A 23916-nucleotide genomic window follows, 5' to 3' on the forward strand; every position below is an offset into this window, starting at 1 on the left:
CAGCTCCCTGGAAACATGCTCTGGTGAGATTGGGGATGACCAGCGGGGCCCTGATAACAACGGAGCTAGTGTACATAATCTTTCTCCATGAACTTCAGTGCGGCAACTGCCTAAGGCGAAGGGAAATGACACTTGTTCTCCTGGTCTGCCACCACGCTGTCTCTTGTGCAGACTGCATAATGTTCCTCGTGGCAGCAGCAAATAATAACAACTTTGCGAAATGCGCCACTTTTTTTGCATTACCACTCGTGACAGTCTTGATGTATTCATTCATGAAGTGCCATTGTTGTGAACATGCTCACGAAATCCAGCTTCAGATTGTTTTACAGTTTATTTTACATACATATTTTCTAAGGATAAATAAAGTATTTCCTACATTATTCCCCAGTGTTTTACCAATGATCCTATGGCAATATTGTAGGAGATTTGGCAGTATAACCATTGGAGTTACACGGGATGCACTGTTTGGTGTAGGACATACGCTGGAATCAGTTTTTGTGTAGATAATGTTCCTGATACTTGTTTTTGTGTAGGAAATATGACCGCCTATGTGTAAGATATGTGGCAGTACTCAAATTTTTGTAATTTTGTGTGACTGCGCCTAATGATGGAAAGGACCCTAAAGTCTCATTTTACTGATACATTCGCATGAAATGCACATAAATAAAAGATAACTCCTAGAGTTTCATTGATTTTTAATCTTTGAAGACTCTGGCACTACCTATCCTCCAGTACCTTAAAGGTTCAAAATGAGTCTCTTCAGTCCCTTTGCGATCCTCCACAAAGCAGCGGGGTCTCCTAAGGCCGCAGGGTTTCGAGGATCCACGGTACGTAGAAGTGAACATTGGTGTAAAGGCCCTGGGTGCTCTGCCTGCCACACACTGCTGGTCCCACGCTTGTGATACCCACCACGAATCTTTTGGTTTCAAATCTATTACTCAGTATAAGTGGTCCGCCTGTTAGGAAGGAAAGAATTCCATAATTTATCAAAAAATGTACTAGTAAAAGATATCGCCTTGCCAGGATTATTTGATATTCATACTGTGACTTTGTTATTGTCTCAATTAGAGACTGAGCAAATTTTTTTAATAAATAATCAGAAGTAAAGACCATAATTACCTGAATCTCCCTTGCAGGTGTCCTTGCCCTCCCCGCCAGCACACAGTGTTGATCGAGGATTCGGATAACCCTTTCTTAGCTCAGCATTACAAAATTCCCCATCATTAATGGGGAGGAGGACCTGCTGCAGTACATTTGGCTGGGTAGGTCTTAAGGGATCTGTTTGGTGAGAAGAAAGTTGGCTTACATGATGTGGGAGCTACAAATTCCTGTCAAGTAAGACCAGGCACTGTACTTCGCTTTTTACAATAGGTTAGCCAACGGAAGATGGATGAAAGCACACTCTAAATATTACTTCATCAATAAAAATATATGAAGAGAGAGAGAGAGAGAGAGAGAGAGAGAGAGAGAGAGAGAGAGAGAGAGAGAGAGAGAGAGAGAGAGAGAGAGAGAGAGAGAGAGAGAGAGAGAGAGAGAATCCAGCCTCAGAGTCCCCATCTGGGGAGGGGACCACAAATATCCCCAAGTCGGACTGCTCTTCTGATAACGACCCTAAGTGTCTTGACACCCCCCCTCAACTTTTTCTTCATTAACTTCTGCAACACTCGCGGTCTAAGATCTAATTTTCAATCTGTAGAACATCACCTCTCCTCTTCTAAACCTCATCTTCTTTTCCTCACTGAAACTCAGGTGTCTGAGGCAACTGACAGTAGCCTCTTTTCTGTTCCCTCCTACTTTCTCTATCCTCATTTTCAATCCAAAGCTGAATGTTGAGTTTATGTGAGCAATGACTTAACCTGCTCTCGTGCCCACGCTCTTGAATCTTCCGAGTTTTTCACCATCTGGTTACGACTATAGAGTCACTCTCTAACTAAATTTATCTGTGCTGTATACCTCTCACCTAACTCCTCTGACTATTAGAAATTTTTTGACTACCTAACTTCCAAAGTGGAGCACATTCTGATTCTCTTCCCTTTTGCAGAGATCTCCATTCTTGGAGACTTCAATGTTCACCACCAGCTTTGGCTTTCCTCTCCCTTCACTGACCATCCTGGTGAACTAGCCTTCAGCTTTGCTATCTTCCACTACCTAAAGCAATCGGTGCAACATCCTACTCGTATTCCTGACCGTATTGGAGATACGCCCAACATTCTTGACCTTTTACTGACCTATAATCACTCTGCTTTTACTGTCACCCTCTCTTCTCCGTTGGGCTCCTTCGATCACAGTCTCATATCTGTATCTTATCCTATCGCTCCAGTCCCTCCTCAAGATCCCCATAAGCGGAGATGCCTCTGGCGTTTTGCCTCTGTTAGTTGGGGGGACCTAAGGAGGTATTTTACTGATTTTCCTTGGAATGACTACTGCTTCCGCGTCAGAGACCCGTCTTTGTGTGCCAAGCGCACAACAGAGGTGATAGTGTCTGGCATGGAGGTGTACAATCTTCACTCTTTTTCTCGACCTAAATCTTCCAAACCCTCTTCCAAAACCCTCTCTCTCGTGCTATACATGAAAGAGAGGTGGCCCACAAAAGGTACTTAAGCCTTCCATCACCAGAATCTCATGCACTTTATATTTATGGCCGGAACCATGGCAAGTCTGTTCTCCAACTAGCCAAAAACTCCTTCATTAATAGAAAGTGACAATTTTTTTCAAGATCTAACTCCCCTCGTGACTTCTGGCATCAAGCCTAAAGTATCTCCAATAACTTTGCTTCTTCTTCTTTCCCTTGTTTATTTCAACCAGATGGCACCACTAGTATCACATCTATCTCTAAAGCTGAACTCTTCGCTCAAACCTTTGCTAAAACACTCTACCTTGGACAATTCAGGGCTTGTTCCTCCCTCTCTCTCACCCTCTGAGTACTTCATGCTACCTATTAAAATTATTCGCAATGATGTTTCCCATGCCCTCGCTGGCCTAAACCCTTGGAAGGATTATGTACCTGATGGGGTTCCTCCTATTGTTCTCCGAAACTGTGCCTCCGTGCTTGCACCTTTCCTAGTCAAACTCTTTCAACTCTGTCTGTCAACATCTACCTTTCCTTCTTGCTGGAAGTTTGCCTACATTCAGCCTGTTCCTAAAAAAGATTGACCGTTCTAATCCCTCAAACTACCGTCCTATTGCTTTAATTTCCAGCCTATCTAAAGTTTTTGAATCTATCCTCAACAGGAAGATCCTAAAACATCTATCACTTCACAACCTTCTATCTCATCGCCAATATGGGTTCGGTCAAGGCCGCTCTACTGATGATCTTCTGGCTTTCCTTACTGAGTCTTGATCATCCTCTTTTAGAGATTTTGGTGAAACTTTTGCTGTTGTCTTGGATATATCAAAAGCTTTTGATAGAGTCTGGCACAAAGCTTTGATTTCCAAACTACCGTCCTATGGCTTCTATCCTTCTCTCTGTAACTTCACCTCAAGTTTCCTTTCTGACCATTCTATTGCTGCTGTGGTAGACGGTCACTGTTCTTCTCCTAAATCTATTAACAGTGGTGTTCCTCAGGGTTCTGCCCTGTCACCCACTCTTATTATTCATCAATGACCTTCTAAACCAAACTTCTTGTCTTATCCACTTCTACGCTGATGATACCACCATGCACTTTTCCACGTCTTTTCATAGACGTCCAACACTTCAGGAAGTAAATAGTTTACGCAGGAAAGCCACAGAACGCCTGACTTCTGATCTTTCTAAAATTTCTGATTGGGGCACAGCAAACTTTGTACTGTTCAATGTCTCAAAAACTCAATTCCTTCATCTATCAACTCGACACGACCTTTCAGACAACTATCCCCTCTTCTTCAATGACACTCAATTCTCCCTCTCTTCTACACTGAGCATCCTCGGTCTGTCCTTTCCTTATAATCTGAACTGGAAACTTCACATCTCATCTCTAGCTAAAACAGCTTCTATGAAGTTAGGTGTTCTGAGACGTCTCCGCCAGTTTTTCTCATCCCCCAGCTGCTAACTCTGTACAAGGGCCTTATTCGTCTATGTATGGAGTATGATTCACATGTCTGGGGAGGTTCCACTCATACCGTTCTTCTAGACAGGGTGGAATCAAAAGCTTTTCGTCTCATCAACTCCTCTCCTCTAATTGACTGTCTTCAGCCTCTCTCTCATCACTGCAATGTTGCATCTCTAGCTATCTTCTACCTCTATTTTCATGCTAACTGCTCTTCTGATCTTGCTAACTGCATGCCTCTCCTCCTCCCGCGGCCTCCCTACACAAGACTTTCTTCTTTCTCTCACCCCTATTCTGTCCACCTCTCTAATGCAAAAGTTAACCTGTATTTTCAATCATTCATCCCTTTCTCTGTTAAACTCTGGAACTCCCTGCCTGCTTCTGTATTTCCACCTTCCTATGACTTGAATTCCTTCAAGAGGGAGGTTTCAAGACACTTATCCTTCAGTTTTTGACTACCGATTTGGTACCCTTTTCTGGGACTGCCATCTCAGTGGGCTTTTCTTTATTGGATTTTTGTTGCCCTTGGCCAGTGTCCCTCCTACACAAAAAGAAAAAAAAATACTCACTCATGGAAGTAGAGCCCCAACCAGCAGCATAAGCAAACTTCCCTTGGAACTCTTCCTCAGAGAAGCCCATGTCCTTGAGTGGGTCAACAGGAAGGCAAATTGGCACCACATGAACTGCACACACAAAAGAAACAAGAAAGAAAGAATAAATAAGTAAATAAATAGATAAATCTGACCCTCATCCATAAATTCGTCTAATCTTCTTTAAAAGCTCCTTGATGATTCGGCACTAACAACCTGATCACTTAGTCTATTTGATTTTTCTACCACTCTATCTGAGAATTAGTTTTTTCCTATTTCTTATTTAAGTTTAATTCTGTCAAACTTGAATCCATTATTTCTTCTCATATCTTGATTACCAAGCCTAAAGATTTTGCTTATGTCACCCTTGTTATGTTCCCTATGCCACTTAAGGACTTACGAGGATTCAGCTGGGCGGGACGGGACAGCCTGAGCAGCGCGATGTCATTGCACTCCTTGCAGGGGGATTCATACTCAGGATGCGTGATTATCTGTTCCACTGGGATATTCTGGGGAGGTGGAGCACACAGGCCTTTCTCACAGTCCACCGCAGTGTTCAGCGTGTGCTCGCCAAGTCTTACGAACTCCCTGCCAGCACACATCACAAGAAAAAATAAAAAGAAATGTAAGACGTTCGAGATTTATGAAATTAATGTGTGTGTGTGTGTGTGTGTGTGTGCTTAATGCACCCACATCGGCTCAGATCAGATCACATGATTGGTATGTCTTTGTTTCCGTGTACCAATCTCAACAGTTATTATTATTATTATTATTATTATTATTATTATTATTATTATTATTATCATTATTATTATTATTATTATTATTATTATTATTATTATTATTATTATTATTATATATGTATATTCACCATTTCATATATCCATCCCACATGCGTGTGTTCATATTCATCCCACGTGTGCCCATGTCCAACCAGTCTATTTTATTTTTAACCTTTCTTTTCCTCTACCTATCAAGGGAATTTCACACTCACTTCCAGTCCTTAGGGAAAACACCTGCGTTCGCTCTGATTCTTCCTTCCTGGTAATTGGCTAAAATAACGAGATATCCTATTGACTCCCTCATCTCTTTTCCTGGCATCTTATTGGTCATTTCTTCTCCCCAAAACCAAACGTGATCCACATAACTCAGATAAATACAGCCCATGTGGTAGCGAGCTCTCAGAATTCAGTTCACAGTCAGTCCCAGTTCAGACTCAGTCCCAGTCAGTCAGTCAGGGTTCAGTCTCAGTTCCAATCACGAGCAGTCAGTCTTAGTCTCTCACTCAGTTCCTCTGAGTCACAGTCCATTATGAGAGACGCTACTCAGTCATCATTTCACATCACTTCAGAGAGAGAGAAAATCAATCATCACATTATAATCTCATCTCGAATCCAGTGTGTACATTCTACCTATTACTAAATTAAGAAGAACTCTCATCATATGTGTTTTTTACTCACACACATCGACAATATTATCTTACTACCCACGACCTCGAAGCTACCAGAAATACCAAGCTCACTACCGGTCCTCCACGCTATCAACACACCAAGCTCCTCACCTGATCCAGCAGTGGCAAGCATCATTATCAGCTGGGCAAGTATCATCATTTAAACTCAGAACAGTAGTAAAGAAGAGGATAGGTAAACATATTCGATTCAGTGGTAGCAGCAGTAGTCAATCAAACAGGAAACAAGTAGTAAGCATCAGTCCTGTCCCCTTCATCAATCAATCTAGAACAAGTAGTGATCGCATAAATTTAGAATAGCCGCTTCAAACTTTTCTTCAAATGTTTCTTGAGAGGGCCACATGCTTGACTCACGATCACCAGCTACTACCTTTCTGGAGAGAATTTAGAACACCTTCCATTAAGAGTACGGTCACTGCTCGCACAATGAAAGCCTTGACAGACAAGAGTGTTACCAGTGAGTTGTCAAATATAGAAGGAGGTCATAGTCCCTCCTTCCGTCCCTTTCGGGCAGTTGTAATAACACACCAGGAATACTGAGGTAGGTACTCTATGCCCTGAGTCTCAGGGGCTGTACTGGAATGTGTAATAAATTTTTTTTTACTACAGTCCCCAAGGCACAAAGCATAAAACATATGCCTCAGCATTTTCTGTGTGTCATTAAAAGCGACTAAGAAGGCTAAAGCGAGGGGACTGGAGACCCTTCGTCTCCCTTTCATTTTGCTCCTGTGATGAAGCAAGAAGTATCGCGAGAGGAGCAATTCATTTCTGCCTGCAGCTAATAGGAGCCACTTGGCCTTTTAATTTTTATAACAAGAACATGGTGTTAACCAAATAATCATCTACTTTAGATAATTTTAGCTGCATTTTGAAAGCAAAAGAGACTTACAGTTCAATTTGGAAGATCGCCTTGAAGCAGTGAGCCGCGGTGAGCACGTAACGAGGGTGGATGAGCACGCCACCACAAAACCACTTGCTGGGCTGTCCCCTAGCTGCGCGTAGGAAAAAAGTTTAGGCCAAGGTACGGAAAGGTTAGCAAGTAAGCGTGGAGAGGGGTGAGAGGATCCGTGCAAAGGATGTGGATCTCAAAGTGTGATTTTTCAGGGCATAATATATATATATATATATATATATATATATATATATATATATATATATATATATATATATATATATATATATATATATATATATATATATATATATATATATATATATATATATATATATATATATATATATATATATATATATATATATATATATATATATATATATATATATATATATATATATATATATATATATATATATATATATATATATATATATATATATATATATATATATATATATATATATATATATATATATATATATATATATATAAATGATGGGGAAATGAGGAGACATGAACACTTGAGTGACTGAAGCTAAGACCTGTGGGAAGGAAGGAAGTTAATGGCTAGAAAAAAAAAAGAGAAAAAATATATATAATATAATATAATATAATGTAATATAATACAATATAATATAGTATAATATATATATATATATATATATATATATATATATATATATATATATATATATATATATATATATATATATATATATATATATATATATATATATATATATATACACGAGTGTGTGACAAAAAATACCTTTAGAAATTCCGTAACTTTCACTATACAGACTAACCTCTTCCTCTGAGCAGCGCCATCCAGGGCCAAGCGAGCAGCGGAGCGTTTTCCCCATCAATGATGCGATCCACCAGGCCCGTCACTCCACACTGCTTGGGCAACAGGTCAGACCCACCACCAGCACCATCATCACCACCTGTCCTCAAATCGCTGGGACAACACACCAGTGGCTCGCTGTTGCTCCGTAAGTTGCAAATTGACCTGTATCAGAAAGGGAGAGAAATTAGTCGTCACATCAGCATACCTCACCGAAGTTAGCTCTCTCTCTCTCTCTCTCTCTCTCTCTCTCTCTCTCTCTCTCTCTCTCTCTCTCTCTCTCTCTCTCTCTCTCTCTCTCTCAAGAATGTACGTAAATAAGAAAGATACCCCCATTCACTATCGCTAATACATTCAAGACCTAGAAAATAATATGATATCGATGATAAAGATTAAAATGTTCGCTTTAGTTTCTTGCAAAGCAAAGAAATGCTGGAGAAGACAAAGAGGCGCAGCTGACACTCACCCACGCAGAATCTGGAAGCCGTTGGGGGGTGCCGTGTTGGTTCTCAAGGCCTGCAGGAGCTGTCGCAGTGGCTGGCATGAGCGGATGCTGATGCAGGTCCCCGCCTGGCCGTTCCCGTCCACGCAGCCTGTACAGGGAAGAGATGACTGCAACACGTGTTGACTCAGGATCCTAATATGGTATTTTACGTTTGCATAACAATTTTCCTTCAAGTGAGAAGGAAAACATAAAATAGGTAGCATGTATAGTAAATGGTGACGCCTCTCGGCTGATCAGAGTTACAGGACATGGAGGCTCCTGTTTGCCGGAGACGCCACACTAATGCGATCTTCGTAAGCCACTTACTTCTGCCCTGCTGAGCCTGGCAGCCCATCAACGTCGCTATCGCCGTCACCGCCACCACTGCCACATTCACGTGACCCATCCCTGCTGGAAAAGAATACAAAAGATAACAGAAACACCTTCCTGTTTTTTCTTTTTTTATACTATTTTGTTTCATTCTTATTATTTATTTATTTGTTTACTTTTTTTTATTCAGCTCACATCCTCCTTTTACATTTTAAGAGAACTTTTTGTTATTTAATTATGAGACCTTAAAAGTGGTGACCATTGCGAACATAATTGTCTTGGACCATCGTTCGATCTCTTTAAATGTGACTGCGCGTGACTTCCTACACCCTTGGACACACACCAAGCTACCCGCCTCTTCAAGGATCCAGCGCTTCCCATCACTTTCGACTCTATGACGGTGAAGTATTTCTTAACTAAATGTAACGCCAAATAATGACCTTCTAGTAGATTCGGTGTTTTAAGGTTGCAACTCCTCAGCTTGCGTCCCACTCTTTACTGTTCTGTTCAGTGCTAGACGAACAGACTACAGCGAGAAAGGAGACAAGCACTAATTGTTTCATTCACCACTACAGATGTTATGTTGCATATATCACCTTATATATTTTGATCCTTTTGGCTACAGCTTCTCTGTCCTATATATTTCAGGCAACTAGAAGAAAAACTCGTACATGGACATCAGGGATAGCCTGTAAAGGATCGTGCGTGGAACAAACGTAGCAAGATACAAGTACACAGACATTAGAGAGCTTAAAGAGGAAGCTGGATAGAAGTATGGATGGTGATGAAAGATGGTAAGTTTTACTCGCTCAGGAGCTGTCTTGTGTAGATCAAATGATATTTCGTAGTCCTTCTCTCTCTCTCTCTCTCTCTCTCTCTCTCTCTCTCTCTCTCTCTCTCTCTCTCTCTCTCTCTCTCTCTCTCTCTCTCTCTCTCTCATGGGTAACCAAGGACGAAGTTTTAAGAAGAGTACGGATGAATAGAAGCCTCCTGAGAACCATTCGAGCCAGATTGTTGTAATTTCTACGTAGTCCATGTAATAAAATGAGAAGACCCGCTTACAAGGAATGATACAAGAGTAAAGAGATAGAGGGAGACAACGAGTAAAAACACCTGGACAGCTTGGTACGAGATAATAGAGACAACTAGAGAACACGGGATTTATTAAGGGAAGCAGAAGATCGGGAGAGATGGCGTTCCATGGTCGCCAACGTCAAAGACACGGCGCATCAGTAAGGTAAAGTTCTTCAGATTCTGAAGCAGCACAAACTTATCATTCCCATCATGCTCCACCAGTGGTCCGGCAGCATGCGATGGCCAGCACACTCAGCTGCAAGGCTCAGTGCCAGTACTCGGAAGTGTTGTAGGACGCAAATCAAGGAAGTATCTCAAAGACAACTTCCTAGTTTTTCTAGGACTGTATTATGCGAGTCGGCAATTATCTTTGTTAACGACTGAGGACAAGATATCACGACAATAAAGTCACTGATTCGTTTTCAAGTCTTGAATTACTCTAGTTCTTAAATGAACAAATGAAAAACAATACTATGATTTTTTCATGATGGTAATAAGAAAAAAAACAGGAAGAGAAATTGTAAATATTGCATCATAACGCATCAGTCATGTTTACTTCGTCATGAAGTCAACCTACACTCTAAACCAGGATATTTATCTACCTATTTATAATATCAGGTCTCTCTACAGGAAGGTGGCTGAAACGTTTTCCGTGTATACATCCGTCGGCATTCCCTCGCGTCTATGGATCATATTCTGAAACGCATCTCTCTTGTTGAAGTTACACGAGTTTTTAAGGATGTTTCTATGGTTATAATGACAGCTTAACAAGATTTCTACGGTATCAACATGAAAAACACTCTTGAGAACCGGACTGATCATCTCTGTGGCCTTTGAAAACAGTCGTGGAGAGAGAAAAAGAGTTTCAGAATACGGGCCTTTACTTGGAGGCCTCTAGGAGGAGGAGACGCATCCTTGCCGCAACAAGTTGCGCGAGATTCACTTGCGCATCAAATAATGAAGTTTTCTACTCATTCTGGGAAAATTTTGCCACTTTTTTTTTTTTTTTTTTTTGACAGTTGTCCGCAGTAGCCATATCTTTTCTTGAGCGTGTTTACTACATAAATACTTGAAAGATGCTCTGAGACCATCTTCTGAAACATTTCGGCGTCTCATCTTGACTATTTTTAACAGGCCTTTAGTTCAAGTCACTGGGATTTTTAAGGGTGTTTCCATGATTTTAATGATAGTGTAAAGGGGATTCTGTATCATGATTGGGAAACCCTTGAAAACCAGATTCATTACCTCTATGGACTTGGAAAATTATTCCTTTGAAGGTCCTAAACTTTTTAAAATACGTGTCCTGGCAACTTGTTCCGTTTGCTCACTACACAGCGCAACAAAGTTCTTAAATGAGGCTCATTTACGTATGAGTCATCGCACAACATCGTTTTCTCACCAAGTATTGTCGGATGCGATACAAAATTCATTACAGAGTATTATTGTAGAAAGAGATTTATAAGCCTCCGCTTAGAAATACCCATTTCAAAAGCTTTACTTAGTACCAAAACTAGGTCTATTGCTTTATTTATTTATTTATTTATTTTGTGTGTGTGTGTGTGTGTGTGTGTGTGTGTGTGTGTGTGTGTGTGTGTGTGTGTGTGTGTGTGTGTGTGTGTGTGTGGCGTCGGAAAATAATACTCGACCAGACCACTGCTGTTGCTACTTCTACGCTTCATATTGTTGTTGTTCTTGTTGTTGTTGTTGTTGTTGTTGTTGAGAGAGGGGAAAAAAGTAAAGAGATAGAGGGACTGAAGGGAGATCGTGAAGGAAGCTCGAACACTAAAAGAGACGAGAAACTAGAACAGAGGAAGGAAGGAAAGAAGAGGGAATGAGAAGAGAGAGAGAGAGAGAGAGAGAGAGAGAGAGAGAGAGAGAGAGAGAGATAATAACAACAATCTCCAAATCTTTTCTCTCACAGACAACAAACAATGCAACACCTCACCGGTAATTACTTCACTACACCCCTGTGGCGTCACCTGGTAATCCCCCACCTCACACTTCCATTGCTCCCACAACCCCACTGCACGTCTATCACTCTAGCTTCAATCAGCAAACTCTCACGCCCCTCTAACTTGCACTTCAAGAGTCATACCTCGTGTTGTACCCCTTAGCTTGCGGTTTCTGAGACGAGAAAGAAAGCGGAACCTGCTACACCACTGCACTGCGCTGAACTGGGAGCGGGAAGGCGGAGATGCGGCGTTATATGATGTTCCTCCTTTCCTCCTCCTCCTCCTCCTCCTTCTCCTCCTCTCTCTCTCTCTCTCTCTCTCTCTCTCTCTCTCTCTCTCTCTCTCTCTCTCTCTCTCTCTCTCTCTCTCTCTCTTGACAACACCACCTTCTTCCTCCTTCATTACATCCCTCAATTTGGTATTCAGCGTCATTTCCTGAGCCATCGTCCCTGAACTGTATGATAAAAAGGATGAGCCGGGATAGCTACGTTTAATTCTTCTAAGATTACTTTGTTTCACTATGTATTTGTTATCAGTAGCTGTATTTTTTTTTTTTTTTACACTTTAGTCTCTCTTAAGGACTATTTTCAAAGTCCACAGAGATGATTAAGTTAGTTCTCGTAGGTGATTTTTTTTTTTTCTTTTTTCGTCATTGCTGGTGCGAAATCCTTGTTGCACTGCCACTAGAATCATGAAAAAAAACTCCCTTGAATTCCGCAATGACTTTCACTGCGGTCTATTAAAAGTACAGTAATTTTGTGGGTATTTTTCTTACTAATAGTGCAGAATGCTTGTCATCGTTCTCCTCCTTCTTCTCCTCCTCCTCCTTTTTCTCCTGTTTCTTTTTCCATATTGCTTCTTTTTTTTTTTTTTTTGCACGCTTAAATTAATATTTCATTTATTTATTACTATTATTTTATATCTTTCTTCATTCCCGTATTCGTCGTCTTTGTTCTTTTCTTCCTATTGTACAGTGTGTGTGTGTGTGTGTGTGTGTGTGTGTGTGTGTGTGTGTGTGCGCGAGATCCAGTCGGTTAAGTCTTGACCTTCCTGCTTCTTAGATACGTGTTCAAACCCTACTTACATCCACCTGTCTCACTTATGTCAAGCTGTCTGTGTTAACCCGTATTTATAAACACTTTGCTCTCACCGCGTCTGTTTTTGAAGGCCACAGAAATTATTAGCGGTGTTCTCGAGACTATTTTTCCAGTTAATAATGTAGAAATCTTCTTAATCTGTCACTAGAACCCTAAAAAAACACTCCTAAAAAATCGTGCCATTTTCACTAGAGCCTATTGAAAGTAGTGGAGGTGCGGCGCAGAAGTGTTTCAGAATATGGTCCTCAGTGTGAGTTTATATGTGTGCGGTGGAGCTGCGGGTGTGCGTGGCTGCGGACAGCAAGGGGATGAAGCGTGGCAGGGTGGTGGTTTAGGGGATGGAGAAGGTGCACTCTGTTTGACCTTGGGTGGAGGTTAGTGAGGATTTGGTTGCGAGGCATGCGGAAAGTTTTAACGTTGCAGTACCGCTCGTGTGTGTGTGTGTGTGTGTTCGTGTGCTGATCTGTCTATGTATGTGAGTAGTGTGTGTGTGTGTGTGTGTGTGTGTGTGTGTCACCTCCAGCAACACAAGAATAATTTTTTGTTACTCTTTCCAGCACCATTATACTATTACTATCACAGCCACCACCGCCGCAACACTTTCAGCAAGACAAGTCACCACCACCACCATCGCCTCCCCAACTCTTAACCGGAGGAGAAAAGAAACGAAAAAAAAAAAAAATATATCAGTAAATCTCTGACATCCTTCACAGGCCTTTAATAATTAATAGCCAGTCGCTGCCTTGTCCCTCGCCCTCGCCCCCTTTCACCAATGAATGATAAGAACTAGGCAGAGACTTGTATGGTACTGACGTTCCGACTCTAAAAACACAGAGGAGAGTTCTGCGAAATGTGTGGGTGAGGAATTTGTTGAAGGGCGGCTGTGGTGTTCCAGGAATAAACTTTTTTTTTTCTCTCTCTCTCTTTTATATCAGATAGATCGGCCAAGGACAAAAATAAAGAGGGATAGGAAGAAACTCTCAAAAGCCAACCCCAAAAATAACACAAGTAAAAATAGGAAAGAGAGAGAGAGAGAGAGAGAGAGAGAGAGAGAGAGAGAGAGAGAGAGAGAGAGAGAGAGAGAGAGAGAGAGGGGGAGAGAGGGAGGGAGGAGGGTGGGTCAATGTTATCTTTTATCTTCGCACCACCTAAAATGATTGAAAGTTCAACTGAATGTCTTATATCACCTAGGATCCTGTACACTATTATATTGCATCATGTGCTTTTTTCTTCTTCTTTTTTTTTTATGTAGGAGGGACACCGGCCAAGGGCAACAAAAATCTAACAAAAAAAAAAGCCCACTGAGATGCCGGTCCCCGAATAGAGTCCAAAGCGGTAGTCAAAAAATGAAGAATAAGTGTCTAGAAACCTCCCTCTGGCAGGAGTTCAAGTCATAGGAAGGTGGAAATACAGAAGCAGGCAGGGAGTTCCAGAGTTTACCAGAGAAAGGGATGAATGATTAAAAATACTGGTTAACTCTTACATTAGAGAGGTGGACAGAACAGGGGTGAGAGAAAGAAGAAAGTCTTGTGCAGCGAGGCCGCGGGAGGAGTGGAGGCATGTAGTTAGCAAGATCAGAAGAGCAGTTAGCATGAAAATAGCGGTAGAAGATAACTAGAGATGCAGCATTGCGACGATGAGAAAGACGCTGAAGACAGTCAGTCAGAGGAAAGGAGTTGATGAGACGAAAAGCTGTTGATTCCACCCTGTCTAAAAGACCGGTATGAGTGAACCCCACAGACATGTGAAGCACACTCCATACACGGACGGATAAGGCCCTTGTTAGCAGCTGGGGGGATGAGAAAAACTTGCGGAGACGTCTCAGAACTTTTGATATATCCAAGACAACAACAAAAATTTCACCAAAATCTCTAAAAGAGGATGACTAAGACTCAGTAAGGAAAGCCAAAAGATCACCAGTAGAGCGGCCTTGACCGAACCCATATTGGTGATCAGATAGAAGGTTGTGAATTGATAGATGTTTAAGAATCTTCCTGTTGAGGATAGATTCAAAAACTTTAGATAGGCAGGGAATTAAAGCAATAGGACGGTAGTTTGAGGGATTAGAACAGCCACCCTTTTTAAGAACAGGCTGAATATAGGCAAACTTCCAGCAAGAAAGAAAGGTAGATGTTGACAGAGAGAGCTGAAAGAGTTTGACTAGGCAAGGTGCAAGCACGGAGCCGCAGTTTCGGAGAACAATAGGAGGGACCCCATCAGGTCCATAAGCCTTCCGAGCGTTTAGGCCAGCGAGGGCATGGAAAACACCATTGCGAAGAATTTCAATAGGTAGCATGAAGTAGTCAGAGGAAGGAGGAGAGGGAGGAACAAGCCCTGAATCGTCCAAGGTAGAGTTTTTAGCAAAAATTTTGAGCAAAGAGTTCAGCTTTAGAGATAGATGTGATAGCAGTGGTGCCATCTGGTTGAAATAAAGGAGGGAAAGAAGAAGAAGCAAAGTTATTGAGATACTTTGGCGAGATCCCAGAAGTCAAGAGGGGAGTTATATCTTGAAAGATTTTGACACTTTCTATTAATGAAGGAGTTTTTGGCTAGTTGGAGAACAGACTTGGCATGGTTCTGGGCAGAAATATAAAGTGCATGAGATTCTGGTGATGGAAGGCTCAAGTACCTTCTGTGGGTCACCTCTCTATCATGTACAGCACGAGAACAGGTTGTGTTAAACCAAGGTTTGGAAAATTTAGGTCGAGAAAGAGAGTGAGGAATGTACGCCTCCATGCCAGACACTATCACCTCTGTTATGCGCCCGGCACACAGAGACGGGTCTGTCAAGGAAGCAGTAGTCATTCCAAGGAAAATCAGCAAAATACCTCCTCAGGTCCCCCAAACTAGCAGAGGGCAAAAAGCCAGAGGGATCTCCGCTTAGGGGATCCTGAGGAGGGATTGAAGCGACATTACAAGATACATATGAGATTGTGATCAGAGGAGCCCAAATGAGAAGAGAGGGTAACAGCATAAGCAGGATTAGAGGTTAGGAAAAGGTCAAGAATGTTGGGCGTATCTCCAAGACGGTCAGGAATACGAGTAGGGTGTTGCACCAATTGCTCTAGGTAGTGGAGGGTAGCAGAGTTGAAGGCTAGTTGACCAGGATGGTCAGTGAAGGGAGAGGAAAGACAAAGCTAGTGGTGAATATTGAAGTCTTCAAGAATGGAAATCTCCGCAAGAGGGAAAAGAGTCAGAATGTGCTCCACTTTGAAAAGTTAAGTAGTCAAAGAATTTCTTATAAGCAGAGGAGTTAGGTGTGAGGTATACAGCACAGATAAATTTAGTTTGAGAGTGACTCTGTAGTCGCAGCCAGATGGTGGAAAACTCGGAAGTTTCAAGAGCGTGGGCACGAGAGCAGGTTATGTCATTGCGCACATAAACGCAACATCCAGCTTTGGATCGAGAATAAGAATAGAGAAAGTAGGAGAGAACAGAAAAGGGGTTACTGTAAGTTACCTCAGACACCTGAGTTTCAGTGAGGAAAAGCAAATGAGGTTTAGTAGAGGAGAGATGATGTTCTACAGATTGAAAATTAGATATAAGACTGCGAATGTTGCAGAAGTTAATGAAGAAAAAGGTGAGGGGGGATGTCAAGACACTTAGGGTCGATACCAGAAGAGCAATCCGACCTAGGGAGATTTGTGGTCCCCTCCCCAGATGGGGACTCCGAGACTGGTGTAGGAGTCGCCATGATAATTTTGAATTTTTAAGTGAATTGTGTGTTTGTAATAAGGTGCTTGTAGTTTTGTGTGAAGGAACAGATTTGTCTTTAGAGGACATTCTGTCACTGCCCCCTTATGTTGTGAGACACAAAGGGAAACGTTCAGTGAAGTCACTGCTGGGTTTAATGACAAGTTCACAGCACCTCCTGATTCAGTGTTTTAGACCTCACTGGGAGCAATTATCGTTTTGGCAGGTGCCTACTGCCTCCTCCACGTAAACTGTTTGCTTGGCTGGGGTGCGTGTGGCACCTCTTTCCCAGTCAAGCACTATACCCTATATAGCATACACATGAAGGTGCGTCACTGCTACACTGAGTATGTACCATATTCTGAAACACTTCTGTGCCCTGCCTCCTCTATTTTAAAAAGGCTCTAGTTGAAGTTACACGGGTTTTTAAGGGCGCTCTTATAGTTCTAGTGACAGATTAACAATATTTTTTTTATATTATTAGCAGGAGAGACACTCTTGAAAACATAGTTAATCAGCTCTATGACCTTGTAAAATAACCGTGATGAGAAAGCAAAGCGTTTTAAGTACTGGCTTATCTCCTGAGCATCATAAGCAAGGAAAATAGAGGCTGCTCTCCTTGACCAGAAGCTTCCAAGCACGCCACCGCCGGCACGTACAGCAAACACAGGTGGGCACTTCCGCAGTCACTTCCTATCTTTTATGCTGTTGCAGATTGCTGCTCTTGTAGTCCCTGATGATCCTAGACAAGACCGGACTGAGAATGCAGCAGGGGGCTTTCACATCCTCTCGATCAATAGTGGCGGAGCTGACCTGAGTGGCGCCCTGAGTAAACTACTTCGGCACCCCCTCACCCACCCCTTCCTCCACGAGTATAAAACCCGACATATTGATTTAATTATTTATCAAGACAATCGAACCTGCACTAGAAAACATCATGTTGCAGACTGTAACGGTACAGTAATGTAGCAGAGTATCTGAAATAGCACTATGAAAATTTTAGTAAGTGCTCCAAGCCGACCCATGACGATATGCCGAACTGATCTTACAACTCTCTCTCTCTCTCTCTCTCTCTCTCTCTCTCTCTCTCTCTCTCTCTCTCTCTCTCTCTCTCTCTCTCTCTCTCTCTCTCTCTATATATATATATATATATATATATATATATATATATATATATATATATATATATATATATATATATATATATATATATATATATATATATATATATATATATATATATCTACCTCTTAATCAACAGATATTGTTCAGTGTTTTAAACACCCTCCCCAACAATGAAAAGTAGTGATGTTCAAGGAAAACGTGCTTGCAGATTACGAAAAAAAATATATATATATTAAAAAAATAAATAAACAGGCTGGCGAGGGGCTCTTGTGTGGAAGGAAGGTTCTGTGTAGTGGGGAGAGAGGGTTTAGTGTGGTAGGGAGGGAGAGGTTTGGTGTGGTGGGGAGGGAAGGTTTGGTTTGGTGGGGAGGGCGAGGTTTTTTTTTTTTATCATGCAGACTCCTTGTTAGATTATTGGTAGAATCACTAAAACATTCTTGAAACACCTTTGTCATCACCACTATAGTCTGTTGAAAGTATTCGAAATAAGGAGCCGAAGTGGCAGCGAGTACGTTGAGCAGACAGCAGCAGGTTAGCAACAGACTGAACACACTGGCACATAAACTAAATTTATTATTACAAACCCATATAAGTCTTCATGAATGAAATTAATTTGATTCCTGGTGCTGTCATGACTACAGTTTACGCTGGAGAGAGTGAGAAAGAAAACTCCTGATTGATGCTGCTTGTAAGAGTCCTGCATATCTGAAGCCTCTTTCACATTATGTGATTTCTCGCCGCGTCTTGGCGCGGCTGCCGGATCGGAAATGCTTGCGATTGCTGCCGCACAATCATCCGGCTGCCGCACACATTGAAATCTTTTATAGAAATGTTTGTCACACAGTGCCTGTGCGGCTACTAACCGCGCAGTGTGAAGACTTCTATTTAAATTTAAAGCCCACTGCCACAGCGCACGGGTACGGGACCGGACAAGACCAGTGGGACGCCGCAACTGCATCCGGGTCCGGACCGGTCAATCACCAGCAGCCGCACAGTGTGATGAGGGACATAGAAATTATCAGTCGACTGTTGTGTCCGGGACCGTATTTAGATGCGACGAGAAACCGCATAATGTGAAAGGCTCACGTGGCCCAGTTGAGTGCGGTCAAATCTTTGTGGAGTCTTGCACTAGGGTTCTTCATGGTCGTAGGTTTTCCAGGATCCACTGCACGTAGAAGTGGACACTGGTGTACAGTGCCTGGGTGCTCTTTCTGCCACACACCTCGGGACCAACACTAGTAATGCCAACCACAAACCTTCTTGTTTCAGCCCTGTTGCTCAGCTGGAGTGGACCACCTGTTACACAAGAAAGAGAACAATGATTCAACGGAGAGAACACTCATCTGCACGACAATTAACTCAGAATACTCAGCCCTAGTAGTAAACTCAAATACACTTTATCATTCTTGAAGGCAAACACTACACCCACCTGAGTCTCCTCTGCACGTGTCCTTGCCGTCCCCTCCAGCACACAGCACCATGCGGGGTTCGGGGTAGCCTCTCTTCAGCAGCGGGCAGACCGTGTCCTCGCGGATGGGGAGGAACACCTGCTGCAGCGTGTCAGGGATACTCACCCTCAAGGGACCTGTGAGGCGAGGCGGAAGACCAACTTTGGGAGGTGAATACAGACGAGTACCTATGTGATCAGTGTTAATGCAGCTGCAGCAGGAAGAGGAGGATGAGAGGGTGAAGACAAGGGGAGAGAAGGAGGAGGAGGGGAGCAGGAGAGGGTGAAGACAAGCACAAAAACAAGAGCACACAAACAAAAAGGAGGAAAAGGAGAAAAGAGAAAAAGAGAAAGAGGTGAGAACACTGAGGAGCATCTTAGTTTCCACAGTACAGCACGTGTGTCAAAGCAAGCAGGCAGACTCACTCCTGGAGATGGAGCCCCAGCCGGCGGCCCAGGCATGCTTTCCCTGGAAGTCTGCCTCGGAGAATCCCATGTCCTTCACTGGGTCGACAGGGACGCAGATGGGCACCAAGTGAACTAGAGAGAGAAAGAGGAAAAAAAAAAAATCGCACCACACTCGTTAGTTAGTATTCAAAACATCCATATCTCAAAAAAGAGCAATAATAATAATAATAATAATAATAATAATGATAATAATAATAATAATAATAATAATAATAATAATAATAATAATAATAATAATAATAACAATAATAATAATAATAATAATAATAATAATAATAATAATAATAATAATAAAATTAATAACAATAATAATAATAATAATAATAATAATAATAATAATAATAATAATAATAATAATAATAATAATGATAATAATAATGATAATAATAATAATAATAATAATAATAATAATAATAATAATAACATAAATAATAATAATAATAATAATAATAATAATAATAATAATAATAATAATAATAATAAATAATAATAATAATAACAACAACAACAACAACAACAACAACAACAACAACAACAACAACAACAACAACAACAACAACAACAACAACAACAACAATAATAATAATAATAATAATAATAATAATAATAATAATAATAATAATAATAATAATAATAATAATAATTTTTCTATCTATATATCATGCTGGCAATCGTGCACAGAGTAGTGGCCCAGACAAGCCACTACACATTAACACACACATTCATACTCTTAGTCTCGTTGGCCCCCGGTAGAAAGGGAAATTAAATTAAATAAATTGTCCATTTGTCTCCGCGTGACTCAAGATCAATATAGTTTTTGTTTGTCTCTTTTTGTTTTTTTTTTATTTTCTTATTTTTCTTCAGTTATAGTTTTATTACTTTAGAAAACTCTTGCATAAAACGACACAGTGGTTCTTACTAATGGATCTTACAGCGTGAGTAAAGAAAAAAGTGTGTGTGTGTGTGTGTGTGTGTGTGTGTGTGTGTGTGTGTGTGTGTGTGTGTGTGTGTGTGTGTGTGGGCTTGACAGCTTCTTGCAGCTTCTTTTATGAGAGAGAGAGAGAGAGAGAGAGAGAGAGAGAGAGAGAGAGAGAGAGAGAGAGAGAGAGAGAGAGAGAGAGAGAGAGAGAGAAAGGGTCTGTCAGTCCCTCTTCATTCTGCCTGTACAATGACATTCGAAAATGATGACAGAGTGACAGTGATAGTGCAAATGTTACAGTTCTTTGTTATGTAAGTACAGAGGCAACACTGGGTGGTGACTGATACTTTAGATCTCTGTATCCCTGCCCCTTTTAATCCCTCGCACTGGTAACCGTACAGTATTATTCATAGTGGAATCTTCAGTAGCGCACCTCACTCACTTCATTTACTGTCTTTAGATGTTTTTCCTTCAGTTTTAGTCTTCTCTGTGTTGTTGAGTTTTGTAAGTCTCTTTTAAAGCAGCACTCTCTGATTTTTTTTTACCTCTTTTATTTGCTGTCCATCTGTATATCCTACTTTATTTACAGATTTATAGATTTATAGATTATAAAGATATAACAAATGGAAATAGGTAGGTATATTTCATATAGGGACTGCCACGTGTAAGCCTGGTCGCTTCTTGCAGCTTCCTTTATTTCTTATGTTCTTATGTTCTTATCTCTCTTACTCTTTGTTTTCCTTTCTTTCCTTTTTTATCGTCACGGAGAAACTGTTCCTTATACGGTTGATGTAATTCAAACTTTCATCCCTGTTAACTTCAACAAACACAGGGCACCACAGAGGGAAATGTCCCGAGTCTCTCATTTCCTTCACTGAACATTTTCAGATCTTATGTCTTCTCCTTGGACTCTGCTGAAAATCCCCGAACGAAATCTGACAACAAAGAGGTAGGAAAAAAAAGGCCTGCTGAAGACGCCAGTCCCTAAAGAATAGAGTTAAAAGGATTATCCAAAATAAGAGGAGAGGTTTCCAGACGCTTCTTTAATTTTGGATAATCATTTTGGCTCTATTCTTTAGGGATTGGCGTCTTCATCTGGCCTATTTCTTCTACCGTTTGTGTAGCCCTTAGCCAGAGTTCCTAATTCTTATGTAAGAGGTGGGTTTGACCTAGGACAACAAAAGGAAGTAAAGAAAAAAAAGAAGAAAAGTCCGCTGAGGTGCCATATAAAAAAATTATATATATATATATATATATATATATATATATATATATATATATATATATATATATATATATATATATATATATATATATATATATATATATATATATATATATATATATATATATATATATATCAGACCGGAAGGAAGATTGAGAAAAAACGCCAAACGCAGTCAGTGGAAGAAAGTGCAAAATATGACTCAACTGAAGACTACAACTGTGCATCACTCACCAGGGTGCAGCTGGACGGGACTAGACAGCCTGAGGAGCGCGATGTCGTTGCACTGCCGGCACGGTGATTTATACTGCGGGTGAATGATGATCTGCTCCGTGGTGATGTCCTGGGGCGGCGGGGCACACACGCCTGACTGGCAGTCCTCTGTTGTGGAGAGTGTGTGTTCGCCCAGCCTCACAAACTCCCTGCCAACACAAACCATACAGTGAGATGACATTGTGTGTGTGGGGGGGGAGGGGGATATCATAACAATAAACAGAAAAGGCAAGAAATGAAGGAAAGTATGATTACAAAAACAAACTTACAAAAGAAGAAAATATATTTTATGTATTTATCATCATCTGCTGAAATAGTAGTAGTGGTAGTAGTAGTAGTAGTAGTAGTAGTAGTAGTAGTAGTAGTAGTAGTAGTAGTAGCAATAGTAGTAGTAGTAGTGGTAGTAGTAGTAGTAGTAGTAGTAGTAGTAGTAGTAGTAGAAGTAGTAGTAGTAGTAGTAGTAGTAGTAGTAGTAGTAGTAGTAGTAGTAGTCATAGCAGTAGCAGTAATGATAATAATAATAATAATAATAATAATAATAATAATAATAATAATAATAATAATAATGATGATGATGATGATGATGATGATGATAATGATGATAATAATAATAAGAAGAACAACAACAATAACAACAACAACAACAACAATAACACAGTCTTTGAAGGAACCCCAATAAGATTATACACGATCTTAGATCTCCACCCTTTCCTCCTCTTGCTCCTTCTCATCCATCCCCACTCTCTTTTACTCCTCCCCCTTCTGTCATCACATTACCTTACACTACGGACACTTCACTAGCAAATACGACCGCGACAACAACTTACAACTGGTGGTCATTAAAACAGTGGGCCGCAGTGAGCACGTAGCGATCGTTGATGAGAACTCCACCGCAGAACCAGTTAGCCGGCTGTCCTCGAGCTGGGGATGAGAAGCCAGACTGAACTCAGATGCAGAAATACACGCTGGTCTGCAAATTACGTACTACTGTAGTGGGCGTTGATTTGGTACTTCAGAAGTGGTACTGGTGATGCCTGAGCTCACATGCAGAAATACACGTTAGAGTTACATTCCATATGACGTACTACTGAAGTGAGCGTGGATTTCATACTTGAGAGGGGCTACTGGTGAAGCCTATGCTCAGATGCAGAAATACACGTTAGCAGTTCTTATATCCTAAGCAAGCGAGGATACATTGGTTCTCAGGATGAGGACTAACCTGTGCCCCTGAGAAGTGCCATCCAAGGCCAGGCGAGCAGCGGAGCGTCTTCCCCATCGATGATACGGTCGGTCAGGTCCACCCTCCCGCAATTTCTGGGCAACAGGTCACGCCCGCTACCCGTACCTGCACTTGTAGTTGTCCCTGTGCTTGTACTCTGGGCGCAGCACACCAGTAGTCTTTCCCTGCTCAGGACTTCACACACAGACCTATTGCGTAACACAAACTTGACTCTCTGTATCCACTCATTAACGCTGATTCTTAAGTAACTACTTAACATGAACAAATGTACCTCTAGTTCCCAGGTGATGAACTATTCAACATGATGGGCATGGTATAAAAAAAAAAAAAATTTAAATTATATCTCGCTGTCATTCGTTATAGTCACGAACGACTTTACACAATTAATACAGACGGCCACCACTCACTGTCGCAGAATCTGGATGGCATTAGGAGGTGCTCTGTTTTCCTTCACCGCCTGCAGGAGTTCTCGCTGCGGCTGGCATGAGCGGATGTTAATGCAGGTCCCCGCCTGGCCGTTCCCGTCCACGCAGCCTGTACAGGGAAGAAGTGACTGAAACGCGTGTTCACTCAAGAACCTGATAAAACAGTGTACGTTTATCTAACAATATTCCTTCAAATGAAAGAGAAAACATAGAATAGCTGGCATGCACTGTAAATACTGAAATGTTGACGCCTGATGCAGCATTAATGCGTCACTTACTTCGGCCCTCCTGAGCCTGACAGCTCATCAGTGTCGCCAGAGCCGCTACCGCCACCACCGC

The 23916-nt window shown here is 41.4% G+C and overlaps 2 protein-coding genes across 5 annotated transcripts in view; both read right to left on the reverse strand.

Moving 5' to 3' along the window:
• Positions 1-312: 312 nt before the first annotated feature.
• Positions 313-11964, reverse strand: LOC135111294 (CLIP domain-containing serine protease HP8-like). 2 transcript variants are annotated; one of them, XM_064024535.1, is made up of 9 exons: positions 11809-11964; positions 8637-8720; positions 8292-8418; positions 7788-7990; positions 6973-7075; positions 5016-5203; positions 4595-4708; positions 1120-1278; positions 313-956 (listed from the first exon to the last, which is right to left on the reverse strand). In XM_064024535.1, exons 2-9 carry the CDS (start codon positions 8713-8715, stop codon positions 799-801), a joined length of 1131 nt encoding a protein of 376 aa, XP_063880605.1. In that variant the 5' UTR covers positions 8716-8720; positions 11809-11964; the 3' UTR covers positions 313-798. The 2 variants fall into 2 exon arrangements, with proteins under 2 accessions (XP_063880605.1, XP_063880610.1); XM_064024540.1 differs by having other exon boundaries at positions 8637-8717; positions 11809-11949.
• A 6166-nt stretch (positions 11965-18130) lies between these two features.
• LOC135111312 (phenoloxidase-activating factor 3-like) overlaps positions 18131-23916 on the reverse strand; it is a 10109-nt gene continuing 4323 nt past the window's right edge. For all 3 annotated transcript variants that reach the window (XM_064024551.1, XM_064024546.1, XM_064024543.1), the window contains exons 2-9: positions 23856-23916; positions 23560-23686; positions 23132-23340; positions 22740-22833; positions 21874-22061; positions 19454-19567; positions 19010-19165; positions 18131-18876 (exon numbers count right to left, since the gene is read on the reverse strand). The exon at positions 23856-23916 is cut by the window's right edge and continues 23 nt beyond it. In XM_064024551.1, the coding sequence (XP_063880621.1) occupies positions 18719-18876; positions 19010-19165; positions 19454-19567; positions 21874-22061; positions 22740-22833; positions 23132-23340; positions 23560-23686; positions 23856-23916 (1107 nt within the window). In that variant the 3' untranslated portion in view covers positions 18131-18718. The remainder of the gene's footprint in view (positions 18877-19009; positions 19166-19453; positions 19568-21873; positions 22062-22739; positions 22834-23131; positions 23341-23559; positions 23687-23855) is intronic.

This window comes from Scylla paramamosain, chromosome 2 (genome assembly GCF_035594125.1).
Source record: "Scylla paramamosain isolate STU-SP2022 chromosome 2, ASM3559412v1, whole genome shotgun sequence".
Classification (NCBI taxonomy): Eukaryota; Metazoa; Arthropoda; class Malacostraca; order Decapoda; family Portunidae; genus Scylla; species Scylla paramamosain.